This window comes from Copadichromis virginalis, linkage group LG23 (genome assembly GCF_057382275.1).
Source record: "Copadichromis virginalis isolate Kocher_CV1m ecotype Utaka linkage group LG23, C_Virginalis_male_GT1.1, whole genome shotgun sequence".
Taxonomy (NCBI): domain Eukaryota; kingdom Metazoa; phylum Chordata; class Actinopteri; order Cichliformes; family Cichlidae; genus Copadichromis; species Copadichromis virginalis.
This window is the reverse complement of record NC_140639.1, coordinates 34885602-34901080: the sequence shown is the minus strand read 5'-3', so window position 1 is coordinate 34901080 and position 15479 is coordinate 34885602. Positions and strand designations below refer to the sequence as shown.

The following is a 15479-nucleotide window of genomic DNA, read 5'->3' as shown; positions in this document are numbered from 1 at the left end:
AAACTAAATTAGGAAAGAAAAATGGACTTTTGTACATTTGGTATAAAAGAGTAAATCGTTCTTAGAGACAAACCATCTTTATAGCAAGTTGAATACTTTCCGGCAGGGTCTGTCATATGTGTGCCTGTGTTTAATTGGGTTTTCCTGTCTTGCCTCTTTTGGCTGTTGTACCCAGTCAGTTCACCTCCCCAGACCTCAAAGAAATAACTGAAAAAAACCTAAAAAAAACAAAAGTCAAAGGAAGAGATGGAAGACTGTGACCACAGTGGCGTCTATTTTGTGAATTGTGGTGTAGTGCAGGAGGAGATGGGTCCTAAAACGGTGGTTGACATTGCCCATCTGAAGAATGCAAATGCATTTTTGTGCATATGGTAAACAATGCGAAGACTGCAAATATAGAAAGAGGAGGAGACACTGTGCTTTTGGGAATTGTGCAAGTGCCTGCTTATCGACAAGATGAATGATAGACGGCGCCCAGCCGCAGAGCATAGACGTGGAATGAAGATCTGTAATGATGCCCCACATCGGTTGGCTCACAAGAGGTTTTTCCATTGTTGATCTCTCCCAATCACATCATGACCCCGGCCTTCCTGTGTTGTTTATTTACCCATGTTTATTTTTATCCAGCTTCAAGCTCTCCGCGCTTGTTTGGGTTGGGTGGAAGTTAAAGATGGGTGGATGAGAATGCTGTGTGTGTGCACAGCGTGTGTGTGCACAGCGTGTGTGTGCACACGCGTGTGTGTGTGTGCGCTTTAACCTTGAGCATGTACCTAGCAACCCTCTGTACAAGCAGCATTCCTGTTTGTGTTTTCCATCTGCTTAACTTTAGTCTGTGTAGTCAGAACCTCAAAATCCATAACAGGGATTTGCATCCCACTTGGTCATAAAAGCTCCACCACAGGGACCCATGTGACCTATGAGATCTTCAGCCGCCCTCTCAGCTGCTTGGACCGAAAATGTAACCGTGATAGACAGAGACCTCTTTCTTTCCTTTTGGGGTCAAAATAAAGTGTGGGAACAAGAGACAAAGAGTGAGGAGGGGGGAAGGAAAACACAAATGCTTTGTTAGATGGCCTCGTATAAAGACGAGCACAATATTGCACTCCTAAATCTGCTGGATGTAAGTCTTTCACCTATAGGTGTTGTTTTTGCTTAGCTATGGTCTTGAAGCCCTCATGAGTTAGGTCGGGTTTCTGGTTTTCTCATGAAGACCATCTTGTGATGATTAAGAGGCATTGGACATGTGGGTTGCATTTAAAGGGCAGTTATACAGCTAAGCCAGGTAACTATCAAAAGTGCCATAGCATAAGTCAGGCAGGTTTGTGCTAAAGAGTGACCATCTGTGTTTCTGACTGCCAAAACGGTCTTAAAACAAAACCCAGTCTTATGTGTCAGTTTTACATTAGTTACAGATGAGGACAAAGTTATTACCCCCCAGCTCAGGTACAGATAGCAGAAGGAAAATACAAATAAAATACAAACAAATAAAAAATAAGTAAGATAATACACTATATACAACAGTAGCATACACAGTATGTGATTAAGGATATGGTTGTGGAAATATGCAAAACATAAACTATATAGCTTAACATAACTATTCTACCACTACTAAGCGCTCCTTTAACAGAGCAAGGGATTTTCAACATAGCATCTTTAAACATATAAGTTTCTTTAGAAAGCGTAAATTATTTCTATTTGCGCACAATAACAGAATAAGCCCTGAAAAACTGACCTTTTTGTTGAGCTATAGTAAAAACAACTGGTGTGCAATGATGTGCTTTAATTTGGTGAACTTTATATATCCGTATTTGTATATCAGTGAAGGATTGTGTAATTACCCCCTTAAGTGCATTAAAGGGAGCCTTTGTTTAAAAAAAATCTAAATAAATTATTATTACAAAATGTCAGATTGAGCAAATGAGCACAGACAGTTCAAGCTTGCTGCTGTATCCGTCCTGCTTCCTCGTTTCTGTAAGTGCTTCAATGTTTCATCAGCATTTCTCTTACAGCTTGAAAAAGTTTCCCCTCTGCGATCATATGAGTGTAATACATCACTTTATAAGGCCCCCTGCATTCTTCTCAGGCTCGCTCACTGATGTAGGTGATGATGGTGATCACTAAAGCACACAAGGTCACAGCCAGCATTTTGTTCGACAGCTGAATCTTTGCTGCTTTCATCAGTGTCCTCTGATTGGCTCTCCTAAGGGAGCTGAAGGAATGAGGAGCCTGTTAGGCCTAAGGCTTAACATCAAAGGAAATGGTGCATGTGAACAGCGTTCATATGTAGCTGGACGTGGCTTGATTGGGGTCCGGATTGGTTGGTACAGTTTGCTTTGCTCATAGACGTAGTTTTTGTTGGTTTGTCATAAGGACAACAGACACATCTATTGTTGGGTGTCTGTTGCAAAAACCCTACAGACAAAGAATGTAATTGGTATGGCTCCCACACCTTAACATCTGCGATCATTTGAGGTCTCCACTGCTTCCCTTGAGTCATGGTTTAGTGTCACTGTGGGTTTATATGCTTGGGGAACTTTGTCCACAGTTTCCTCATCTGCACACTGATCTCACTTGCATTAATCCATTGATTTGATGTTTTCCCGTTCAACACTACCTGAGGGAACACCATGGTATTTTAAGATCTTCTTTGCTGCCATTAGGCTTGATGGCAAGGGTGTTGTTGTAGTGGTCATTAATGTAACTGAGCTGCCTCCCCATCTTATTTTGTAGTGGGACATACTCCAACTCCCCCTGCAGCTGGCAGCAACAGTGCTCCTCCTGTCAGATCTGCTGTGAGCTGGAAGGGCTACGTGTAGTCACAGAAGCACTCATGAGGATACCCCAAGGAAAGAAAGCCCAAATGTTCCCAGCTAGCCTTAGAAATCAATGCTTATCAATGCCTCAGACTGATAGCATCATTTGCTGGGAGAATACTAAAACCCCGGTGTTCTGGGTTTGGATTGGTTAGAGAAAAACAGTCACCAAGTACTCAGCTAAATGTCAATCAGATGAAAAATATTTAAAGTAAAACTTACGTTGCTTCATTTGATGTATCAGAATGAGCAGTGAGTGCTGCTGTATGGCCTTGTTGCTTGTGTGTGCTTCTTAAAGGCACTGCTGGTTATTTATATGCAAGGAAATATTACAAGCGGCAAAAAAGTACTTTAGCTCGTAGCTATTCACGCACAGACTGTGTCTGACGCTGTTTCTTACAGTAATGACATACCAATGCTAATAGCTCACTCTGTAGTTACTCCTGTCACAGCCCACAGCTCTTAAGCAATGCATTGAGAGGAGAGACCTGTGCTTTATTCATTTACTATGTTTTTTCTGGTTTTGATGGATCAAAGGGCAAGTTGGGAGGTTTAGGAGCCAGGGCCACTACAGGCAAGAAGAAGATGGAGAGCTAGCAGAAGGAGATGGTGGAGAGGGTTATGGAGGTCAGAGGTTTCTGGACATTGTCAGCAGGACACATTTGAAAAGAGGCAGCAGAGGCAAAACGACAGGCAGCGTTTCACTGAGTGTGTGTACATGATGGAGTACAGAGAGCAAGTATATTAGTAAGACAGAGTAGGCATATTGATTTTTGTCATTTTAATAACATTTGTCACTCGTTATGACTTTCCTTTGCTTCAAACACACAAAGACAAGGACTGTAAAGATGTAAGAAAGTCAGAAGTTCAGAAGCAGGGTGCAGGGAATAAAAAGATTCCAATAAAAGTAGGGGGAGGCACAGAAGTTGGAGATGTGAGAGGAAGACAAACAGGAATGGTTTTGTCAGAAACAGATTAGAGAAGAAAAGGAAGGAAACACCAGGATTGTGAGAGGATATCCAAGGGAAGAAAGTCTGCGATTAGGAGAAAGTTGATCGAGTAGAACTGAGAAAAACAGAGGAAAGAGAAAGGAAGAAGTTAAAAAGCTGGAGAGGAAAACAGATATGGACCAAAAGAAAAGGGAAGCAGAAGAAAAACAAAACCGTAAAGAGGGAAGTGAATAAGCATGGAAAATAAAGGGAGCAAGCTGAGAAAGGAAAAGAAGGAAGAGGAGATAAATGAGCAGATAAGAAGGTAACAAGGTAGGAGAAAAGCGATGCAAGAAGGATGAAAAGAGAAACGAAGTGATGGGTGGAGGTCTGTTAGCAGGAAGTTTGTGCGTAAGTGTTGGCCTGGGGAGATGGAATCTGGTGCGGTGTGGTGTGTTTGTTCTGGCTTAGCGGCCACCCTCAGCAGGCCCCTTCACTGGGCACTGTGGGAGAGAGGGATGCAGAGGGCTAAAAACTGAGAAAATGGTTTTGAAAAGTCGATAACCAGTGCGCAAGCGCCAAAACGAGGTACAGCCTGCTTTGAGAAACAAAAGCACTAAAGGGTGCGGGTTGAAAATCGAGCAACTGTAGTCATAACAAATGGAAATCTGAAACAGTGTGGATCACTTCCAGGACTGCAAACTGGAAGCATTGGATGATCCCATAAGGCTTTGATTTTCTTGTTGAACTACTAAATTTATTTTATTTTTATTCATTTTTTTGTTCCAGTAACAGCACCAATTTTATATCTTTCTTTAAACCTGTGGCATCACTCGTTGGACGTCACGTTCAAGCGATTAAAGTATAATTTGATATTTGAATGATGATCTAATGAGAAGAGATGGAACTACTGTACTGCATTTTATTACATAACGTGAATAGATGCACAACATTTGTACTGTATAATACTGGCTTGACCATATTAAAGATCCTTTCATGGTCTTTCATGTTATAGATCATAATTTTTGCAGAATTCCCCCAAATTTCCAGCGTCAGACCTAAACAGCTTACGGACACTTGCTATGGTAACAGTAATGCCATCTTGTTCCCTCCTACCGACTGTCAACTTCTGCAGTATGAGACTGAATTATGGACAGTGTCTGAAATGTACAAAAAACTGAGCAAATGTGTGGACAGTACAGTTTGGTCAGGCCTCATGCTTAAGATGACTCATCACATAAAGAATGTGAGTCACTTCAGGGCTCGCAAAATTTTAAAATCCCTGGTAGCCCTTCGGGCAGGCACTCTTTAGTTTTTGGTAGCCCGAAATAAATTTGAGTAGCCCGAATAAAAAAAGATTATTTTTATTGTATAATATTGTAAAGGAAACAAAACATCAATCAAAAAATTGTTAAAACACAAATTACAACAACTGTGTAAACATTACAATCAACTCAAATATCTGGTTCTAATTAAACAGAATTTTCTGTGAACTTGTTAGAACTGTGTAGAACATGAATTAGTCTGTGTCAGATCCTGAATCTGAAATTTCCACTGAAGTCTCGGATGAGAAAATGCCACTCGACGTTGAGGGCATAGCATCTCCTTCATCAGCTTTCTCTTCCTGTGCATTGCCCTCCATTTCACTGCTCTTTGTTCTTGTCGGGGTTTTATGATCCAGGTGTCTTGAACCTTTTCCAGAAAACATCCAGAAACGAATCGACTTGTCAGGGCAAAAAGATTCAACTGTTTCCCCATTAATGGAGAGTTGCATGCAGTCATTCAGTGTTTCAGGGTGTAGAGAGGTACGATGTGTTGTCTTCACTCGGTTCATGCAAGAAAATCCTCTCTCACAGATGGCTGTCGATGGACTAAGTGTCAGCATTAATTTCAGCAGCAACAAGATATGAGAGAGATGTTCTGGATTCTCAGAGAGGAGATCTCTGTACAAGCAATCTACTTTGCGACCCCGGCGTTCTGCAAGCCACACTTTTAGATCCATCCATTCTTGTGGAATTTTCTCTTTCTCTTCTGCATCTAGCAAACAGGCAAAATGTGTGACAAGATAATCCACCTCTTCATCCCCATAATTTGCTAGTTCTTCTCTGGGGTAGGGAAGAGTGGAAGGGTCAAAAACCTTGAAACAAGAGAGAGGCTTTTCATGGAGATTTTTAAATCTGTTGTCCATGTACTTGACTGTGTTGTCAATAATCTTCTGGATCTCTGCACCAAAGGTGTCTTTGTCTGTTCCCTCACCTCTTCTAGCAGGTCGCTGACTTTTTGTTAGCTGAGTTCCACAGTAGCAAATGCTACCATCCTGGTTCGCTGTGAACTTTGTGTCCAAGCTTTTCTGATATTCTCCTGGTTTTGTTTTCAGGCTGAGTAAGCGTGATGTTGTGCTCTCAACTAACTGATTTGTTCGTGTGATGTTTAGGTTATCATGCTGAAAATCAGTAGAGCACTTGGATAAGATGGTACTGTAGTCCAACATGAAATGCAGGAAGCGAACAAATTTCTCAGTCTTCATCTCCTGCACCACCCCCTTAGCCTTGGCTGCATCCTCGGCTTTGACATCACTTCCTTCTGCCATGTTCTCCATATGAACAACAGTGGGAGTGTAATTTTTTTCCACAGCCTTTAGACATCTCAGCCGGCTTGGAAGCCACCGTGTGCTCTTCAGCCCACTGAAATGTTCCAGCCTCTCATTTAGCAGTTCACTTATTTCTGTCAGCTCTCTTCGCTTCTTTGGGGAATAGTAGTACATCTTAAAGATGGTTTTCAGTGTATCTTCAAATTTCACCAGGTACTCACAGCCTTTCACGCTATCCAGCACGGCTAGCTCTAGTTTGTGTGCCACACAGTGGATTGTTATGATGTGGGGTATCCTCTGTTTCAGTCTCCCAGCTACTCCTGTTTTCTCACCCATCATCACTGCAGCACCATCAAAATTTGCACACACTACTTTCTTTTTCCATGTGTCCTCTCTGATACCCATGGTGTTCACTGCTTCATCAATAGCCTCTAAAATACCTGCAGCATTTGCACTCTTGACTGGCTGACATTTGATCATGTATGTGGCTATGTCACCATTATCCCTCACATACCTGACGTGAACCAACTCCTGTTCTATTATACCAGTGTCTGTACTGCCATCTGCAAGAATGGATAAGAACCTGCTTTCTTGAATTTCCTTTTCAATCTGGTCTCTTGAAGTTTGTGCTATTGCTCCAATAAACTCTCTGCAAGCATGGTCATTGAGGTAAGTGGAACCAAGATCTAGGCCATTTGCTTTCTGAAGTTTGCAAAGACTGCTAAATTTTGCCAGTGGTAGTTCACTCTTTGCCACATAGTACGCAGTTCTAAACAGCTTTTTCAGGACTTCTTGTTGTGCTTGGTTTATTTTTAGTATGGTTTTTGCAATTGGTGTTTGTTCTGGGACAGATGCTGCAGACTGAGCACCAATGCATTTCTTGTGATGCAGAGATTTCTCATGAGTTCTGATGGGGTCTTTCCTAAAATTACTGGTCCCAGTAACAAAGGCGCTTGTCGACTCAGCAATAGAGGGAAACTCACGACACACCCGGCAGAACATCATGTTATTTACCTTGTCATATTCCAGCCACAGAAATTCTTTTGTCCATGAATCCAAAAAACTGTGCTTTCTTTTTGCCTCGTAATCTGATTTATCATAACTTTTCCGCTTTGTGGTAGGCCTTTCTTTGCCTGTCCCTTCTTCATCCTGACCTGTCTTTTTTGGCTCAGCAGAACTAAAATACCTGCGTAAATCCATCTGTCTTTACACATGCCAGAGATTTTTTTTTTTTAATTCTCTGCGCAGTCAACCTCTAGCACGTTTAAGCTTGCTGCGGGAGATTTCACGTGCCACGTTTGAAGAGTAAGCTAGTGAGTGATGTTGTGTCCTGTCTGACTATACCATATTGCACCACTAGAGGGTGGTGTCGTGAAATAAGAGGAAAGTGCAGTCGGGAAATTGTAGAGTTAGAATATAGTTAAGACGGCTATCTGATAACTCGATATGTCTCCCTGTTACCTCTACGATGTAAAGTTATGTGCTGCATTCATTAAAGAGCACTGTTCTTTGATGAGGACTCAGCTAATTACTCAGCTACATTTGAAAGAAAGCAAAGGCATTGTCATATATTTTTACTTCCTATGATAGCCCGACGGGCAGGGCTGAGATAGATTTTGGTAGCCCGACTGGAAATATCACTAGCCCTGGGACGTCGGGCTAGCGATTTTGCAAGCCCTGCACTTATTCAAAAAAATAAAGTAATTTGTAATAGGGCACGGTGGTGCAGTGATTGGCACTGTTGCCTCACAGGTCCTGGGTTTGAATCACCATTCAACCAGAATCTGTCTGTGTGGAGTTTGGATCTTCTCTCCGTGTCTGTAGGGGTTCTCTCAGGTGCTCTGGCTTCCTCCCACAGTCCAAAGACATGCAGTTAGTGGGGTTAGGTTAACTGGTGATTCGAAATTGCCCATAGGTGTGAATGGTTGTGTTAGCCCTGTAATATACTGTCCAAGGTGTACCTGGCTGCTGAGATAGGCTCCAGCTCCCCCACGAGAAGCAAAAGAGGAGGAATGGATAGAATATATTAACAGATTATTTTTACTGTTTACATCCATTCATCTAAAAACAAATACTAACATCCATATCCATCAACAGGAAGAAATTTATGGAAGAGTTGTGTGAGAGGACAGATCTCAGATCTTCTTGTTCAGCCCTGTATCTAAAAAAAATGGCCGACGTATGAACTAGATTTTTAAGATTTTCAGATATGGCGCTTGTTTTTTTTTTTCATAGTAGCCTAAATTTTGAGCCCTGAACGTTGACTCTGAGTTCAAACCCACACCCAAAGGAAGGGATGTAGAAATTAATGCAGGCAGTGTCTATCTTAAACGCTTTAGAATATGTCCCGAAAAGAGAATTTGATAACATGTGAAAAGAATCATTTCTCTTCCATGTGAGAGCCAAAGATATATTTGACTGGGGCTGTAAGAAGACTGTTTTGTGTTATTTAAGAATAGCAGAATGGACCACACAGTAGAAAATGTGCTGCTTCACTTGCTCTAGTTGGGGGAGAAAAAAACGGGAAAAAAGACTCTTTTAAAATGAAACTGACCTTCACCAGCCAGAGGGAATTAAGAGAAATTAGATCCTGGCCCAGCCCAAACTCTGCCTTTTGATGCAGTGGGTTCAGACTCAGCTTTAAAAAAGTACACAGGAAAAGATCTGAGATTCAGTCCCCTGTGGACATGGAAAAGAAACATTAATTCTTAGAGTGAGTCATACAGGAACATTGTCCAGTTAGTCATTTGATAGCCGATGTTAAACCTGAACCAGTTTCCTGCAACTTATCAAACAACGTTGTCCCTCAATTTAGCTCATTGTCTGCTCCTCTGCCTTCCTGCTGATGTCTGTGTCACACACAGGCAACACTAAGAGACTGCACTTTATTCTAAAGAAAGAACGCCTAACACAAACTCCACAGCACATAGTCACTGTGGTGACACGCCCCCTGGGTTCAGGGCCTGTGTAACTTCCCCTTTGTGCACAATGAGATATACACAAGCCCTTGCCCTTTTCCTGTGTCCAAATAAACAGTCCAAAAAGGGCTCTTTCGGTGGAACATTGCCTTTTGCGTATGTGTGTGCGTGCACACGTGTTGTCGTACGTTACGTAAGCTTGACTGTGGCCCTCAGCCCCCTTCATTAGGGCTGCTGTTCAGCCCCTGCTTCCTTTGGTCACAGTTCATTGACCTGTAGGCCCATAACAGACATGGGAATCGGATGTGTCATTCCAAGTGTGTGTGCGTTTCTGTCTCAGTGCTCCTCCAGCTGTGTAGCCAGGATATCTGGCTTCGCGTTTGCACATGCTTCACATTTTGTAAACACACTCTCAAAAACGAGTTGTTCTTGTAATTACTCGGAACTCAAGGACATCTCGATCTTGTGCTGTGTTTATCATGTGCATTGGTTTTGTCTTTGCATCCTGCGTGATATCAGTGATCTTAAAATAGGACGGGCAGTTCTCCCAGTCGTGGTTAATACATTTAAACACCTGATTAAAATGTGGGACTTTTGGGCAGTTACATGTTCTTTCACAAGAATACCGAGTTGGTTTGTTGTTGATTAAGGATCCAAAGTCCTGTTGACATTATTTCTTCTCTAAGATTGCAAAACAGTTTTGCCTCATCACGATGGTCAGAGACACCTTCTCATCATAATGAAACCTTTCTGAGGCACAGCTGAGTTTCAGTTTTATTTCTCATAAGTAATTGACCACAACGTCGGCTGAGGAGCATGATGGCTCGGCAATAACAACCGTTGCTGTTCCAGCCTGCCTGGTGGTAATAAGGAGAAGAGATTATGTGCTGGATGATCCTTGATAATAAAGTGGACTCACACAGGGACCTTGGAGGGAGATGTTCTTATAATAGCAGGAAGGCTCTGTTGGTAGATTTATCCCTATACCAAAATGTGATGTAGTCTGTCAGCAGGCTCTCGCTCGTACCTCTTTAGCATGCTTTAGTTTTTCAGTCTAGCTTTTCTGTTTGTTTGTTTGTTTGTTTAGTTATAGCCATTAAATAATGTACTAAGCTGCTTGCTCACTAGTTAACATCCAGTCGTAAAAAATGTTACTAGTGAAAAGCAAGAATTTGATCACCTTAGCAGGTCATCTACTGATCGGAAGGTTGGTGGTTCGATTCCTGGCTTCACCTAGTCTGTATGCCAAATATCCTTGGGCAAGATACAAATTGCTCTCCGATGCATCCATCGGAGTGTGAATGCTAGTTAGAAAGCACAAAGAAAAAGTGCTTGTGTGAATGGGTGAATGCACAAGTTGTGTAAAGCGCTTTGAGTGCTCAGAAGAGTAGAAAAGTGCTATATAAGAACCAGTCCATCCAGTCCAACTCACCTCACAATTAACAAACTATAAATATATAAAATCAATGTCAAAAACATGTTTAGAGACATAAAAACAAAAATGAGTAAACTTATTAATAAATAGATCCTCATTCATACCTGTTGGAAATAAACTCTTTAAATGGAATATCCACAATAGCTCTCTCTTGTTCCTGATAAAACTGATATCTCTTTGACTGGGCTTAACAGCTTTAATACCTATAAAGAATAAAGATGAGCTACAGTGTTTTTCATTAAAATGTCTTGCAATCATTCCTTTAAATAGAACTTCTGTATTGTTTATTTCCTTTTATGGCTACGTTCACACTGCAGGCGAAAGCGCATCAAATCCGATTTTTTTTGACCCTATGCGACCCATATCCGATCATGGTATGACAGTGTGAACGGCACAAATCCGATATTTTCAAATCCGATCTGGGTCACTTTCGTATGTGGTACTGAATCCGATACATATCCGATGTTTTAGAAAGCGACTGCTGTTTGAACGGTCATGTCGCATTAAATCCGTCTTTTAAGTCACTGACACAAGACAGACGGCAATTATCAGCTCTGGAGAAGCGCCCGATAAGACATCGCGAATGCTTCCTGGGCGTCCAGCGTAGATGTCAGTGAAACTGTTGGGAAGATAATGTTGGAGAAACGTGAACATTTTATTTATACTGTATAATCTGCAGATTCTGACAGGAATCTGCAGCTATCCTTTGAAGCACCGCTCCTCTAAAACAGCAATAAGGATAATTATTAGGTAATTTACATTATTATGTAAATAACAAAATAACTTAAAGCAAAAACTGGGAAACGTAAAGTCCGAAGTCTTTATATTAAGGGCCATCAGTCAAACAATATTGTTTGCTCTGGGTCTAAACTTCTTTTGCGCATGCGGGCCGCTTTGAGTGTTCACACTAGAGCGTGTTTGCTGTCGCATTTTATTTGTAGTGTGAACGAGCAGACAAAAAAATCAGATTTGATCAAAAAATCGGAATTGAGCATTAAGACCTGCAGTGTGAACGTAGCCTTTGAGAGGACACAATATATATATATTTTATTAATAAAGCTTTTTACATAAATAATCTTGCCACTTATAGGGTCTTTAGATGATTTTAAGTGTATTGGTAATTTATGCAAGACCCAAATTCAAAATTACCTTGTAGGCTATGTAGGTTATATCACAGTTGTTGTTCGGCAATCATGTGAAGCTCTAACAACCCGAACCCTAATGTTTTACCTTTTTTCATAAGTTGCCGTTTCGTGAGGATTCTTTAAACATCTTTAAATCTGTAATGAGTCAGTCCAGACCCTTTGGTTTAACCAGCCAGCAAGCATCATCCCCTTGAATGCTGATTGTTCAGCCTATTTATGCGTTAATGGGTGATTGGTTTATTTGATTTTTTTCTGGAGTCTACTGTTTTATTTTTAACACAAACTCTTCTTTCCACCAGCTCTTTATCTTTCTCCGTGTCCCTTGGAAGTAGGTGAAGTTGTGCCAAACCTTTGGATATATACCTGCTGCCCAGTCTGTGAGTCAGCAAAACGATCCCAAAACCATGTACAACCTTTTTCCTTTTGTTTTTTTTTTCTTTTCCTAAAGGCCTTGTTGAGTGAGATCTTGGCAAGAAGACACCATATACCAATCAAACATAACATGGCCTAATGTTGTGTTTGTCCCCTTTATGCTGCCAAAACAGCCCTAAACCAATCGAGGCATGGACTCAACACCTCAGACTCATTGGTGTGCTCCTCAAGCTATTTCTGCTTTGTGGCAGACCAGATCATCACACAGGCAACCTTCTTCCTTTGCATTAGTTCGAATGCCCACATGCCCATTGATGGTCCTTTAGTGGTGGACAGGTTGTAGCATGGACTGGTCTACAGCTATGCAGCCACATACGCAACAAACTGTGATACACTGTATAATCTGATGCCTTTTTATCAGAACCAGCATTTTATTTGTTATTTCTTTCAGCAATTTGAGCTACAGTAGCTCAAATTGGACCACGTGCACCAACCTTCACTCCCCATATGCATCAGTGAGCCTTGGCCACCCATCACCCTGTTATTGGTTTACCAATGTTCCTTCGTTGGACCACTTGTGATAGACACTAAACACTGCAGTCAGTGACCACTGCTCAGATCCTTACATTTGTCTGTTTTTCCTGCTTCTAAGACATCAACATTGAGGACAAAGTGCTTACTTGCTCCCTGTTATATCCCACCCACTAACAGGTGCCATGATGAAGAGATAATCAGTGTTAGTCATGTCGTCCGTCAGCGGCCATAATGTTGTGTTTGATCAGTATATAACTGACTGTGAGAATGTTAAATAGGATTTTAATTGTGTGGATCTTGAGTGTGATGCACGTTACATCTTCTCGAGTACAATTTTAATACTTTTCACAAACCTTCATTATGTCTTTGTTTGTAATTTGCAAAAACCAAAATGGAAATGTAAGTGTAGAGCTTGATGAACATAGCCTTGCAGTCATGGGACTAATCATGTCGCAGCTTAATCTTCATATTAAATACAGATGCTGTGTATGAGTGGACTGTATCATCGTAAACCTTCCAGCTTCTACTTAACGGCTTCTCAGTTTTATTTGTGGATTTTCCTCCCTATCATCTTGTTTTAGGAAGCAATTGCTTCCCACGTCCGACCTCATCACTCTGTCCTCAAGCGAAAAGGATGTTTGGTTTTGTTGCTTTTTTATCCTCTTTGTGTGTGCGTGTGTGTGTGTGTGTGTGTGGGCATGTGTGTCATTCATGTATTCAGATGTGTCTGCATTTGTGTGTTCTAGGTGACCTTTGCATGTACCCCAGCTCCCTCCAATGATCTGGTAAGTCCCCTCCATTTCCTCATTTCTTTTCCTCAAAAGAAACTTTTCCCACCCTGTCTGTCCATAGTTAGGAGGCATGGCTCCCCAAAACCACTGTATGGTTTCCTCTTGCTGAATTCCTTTTGGGAAGCCGAGCCCTCAGCCCAGTTAGTGCTCATTCCTCGAGCTCTGTGGGATTTCAGTCCACAAGAGGAAAAAAAAAAAAGAGTTGATGTAGGAAGTAGTAATGTTTACCTATTAGGGAGTCTGTTTGTTTAATTAACTCTCCTTTCCTTCCTCTGTATTGCCTCCTCTTCTCTCCCCTTTCTCCCCACTCTCACCTCCTTTCAACCTCCTCCCTTTGCCCCTCTTCTTCTCGCTTTCGTTCACTTCACCTTCATCCTATCACCGCTCCTTCCTCACATCCAGCAGCGTAGAGGGACGGCTCCTTCTCGACACATCCAACACCTGGTGAGCATACTTTGACCTCCATGCTCTCTCCTCGTCCTCCTCATAACCCTCATGCTTTTTCGCTCTGTATCTTCCCCCTTTTTCCTACACGCCGCCAGTATCAAGCTGTCTGTCTGGGCAATGTCCAAACCTGTCAAGGAATAAAAAGTTTGTGGCTTCACTCATTTTGATTTATCACATACTAAACAAATCGAAGAGAGCGCGATGGCAGATATGAAGTATGTAATTGAGCTCAAAGTGATTTATCCCTTAAAGAACTAGTGTGTTGGGCAGATTTAACCTACTTCTTCATCGTGACATATTTTAGCTTTGTAAATGTGCAAACAAAGGATCAAAGTGCCTCAGAACAAGAAAGGGTTAATAATAATCTGCAGATTAGATTTTTTTAAATTCATCCCATAGACTGTAAATAAAACATGGTAAGTGCCTTAAACCTAAAGAGCGATCAAGGGGCTTTGGTCTCAAGAAGAAGTCTGGTTCTAGAGAAACCCGTGGCAACATATTATATGTAATGTATAAAACATTATGTTTATTATGTTATGTTTATTTTGTAACATTATTGGTCAACAATAGAACAAAAGGTTCACAGCAACAAAACCTCTCACTAACCAATGGCTGAAATCACTGTGGTTGTGACCGTCTTTCATGTACAGTCTATGTTCTGGAGCTGTTCGCTTTAAATGGCCTGTATTTATATAGCGCTTTACTAGTCCCTAAGGACCCCAAAGCACTTTACATATCCAGTCATCCACCCATTCACACACTGGTGATGGCAGCTACATTGTAGCCACAGCCACCCTGGGGCACACTGACAGAGGCGAGGCTGCCAGACACTGGCGCCACCGGGCCCTCTGACCACCACCAGTAGGCAACGGGTGAAGTGTCTTGCCCAAGGACACAACGACCGAGACTGTCCAAGCCGGGGCTCGAACCGGCAACCTTCAGATTACAAGGCGAACTCCCAACTCTTGAGCCACGATCGCCCTGCCTTTAGGCTGAAATCTTGAAGGAGGATCGTGGTTCCACAACTTTAATGCCATACCTTTGCTCTCTGCCGTTTTATCTCAGTGTAAATTATATCTCCAGTGGAACATTAAAACAATGCACAGGTCAATGCGATGACATGATTTGACATCTTAATTTATTATAATTTACTTAACTTACTGTGTACAAGATTGACTAGAGAGTGTCCAGTTTACTGTGAGAGAAGAGATGAACAAGCTTTCAAAGGAGGCCTGAAAGGCAAACTTCAGGGACTTGAGGGTAGTCCATATCCAATGTGGACAGATAAGTAACTTGCTCATTTGTTATCATTATCAAAAAGGGCCCAAAGTACATCATTGTTAAAGTGGTAATGAGGTATAGATGAGCTTTGACTGTGTCTTATTGCATATTTGTTTTTTCTACAGGGATCCACCAAATCTTTAACCTACACCAAACAGAGAAACACCCTGCCAAGGTAACACCATTTCATTCATTTTCCACGTTGGGGAAGTTTCTACAGAAAT

The 15479-nt window shown here is 41.6% G+C and overlaps 1 protein-coding gene across 5 annotated transcripts in view; it reads left to right on the top strand.

The window, feature by feature from the left end:
- The window catches only part of tns2a (tensin 2a), a 63489-nt gene that overhangs the window by 26150 nt on the left and 21860 nt on the right, over positions 1-15479 (top strand). For 4 of the 5 annotated variants that reach the window (XM_085448713.1, XM_085448712.1, XM_085448715.1 and 1 more), the window contains exons 4-6: positions 13483-13521; positions 13930-13971; positions 15381-15430. In XM_085448713.1, the coding sequence (XP_085304839.1) occupies positions 13483-13521; positions 13930-13971; positions 15381-15430 (131 nt within the window). The remainder of the gene's footprint in view (positions 1-13482; positions 13522-13929; positions 13972-15380; positions 15431-15479) is intronic. The other variant, XM_085448714.1, reaches the window with a different exon arrangement.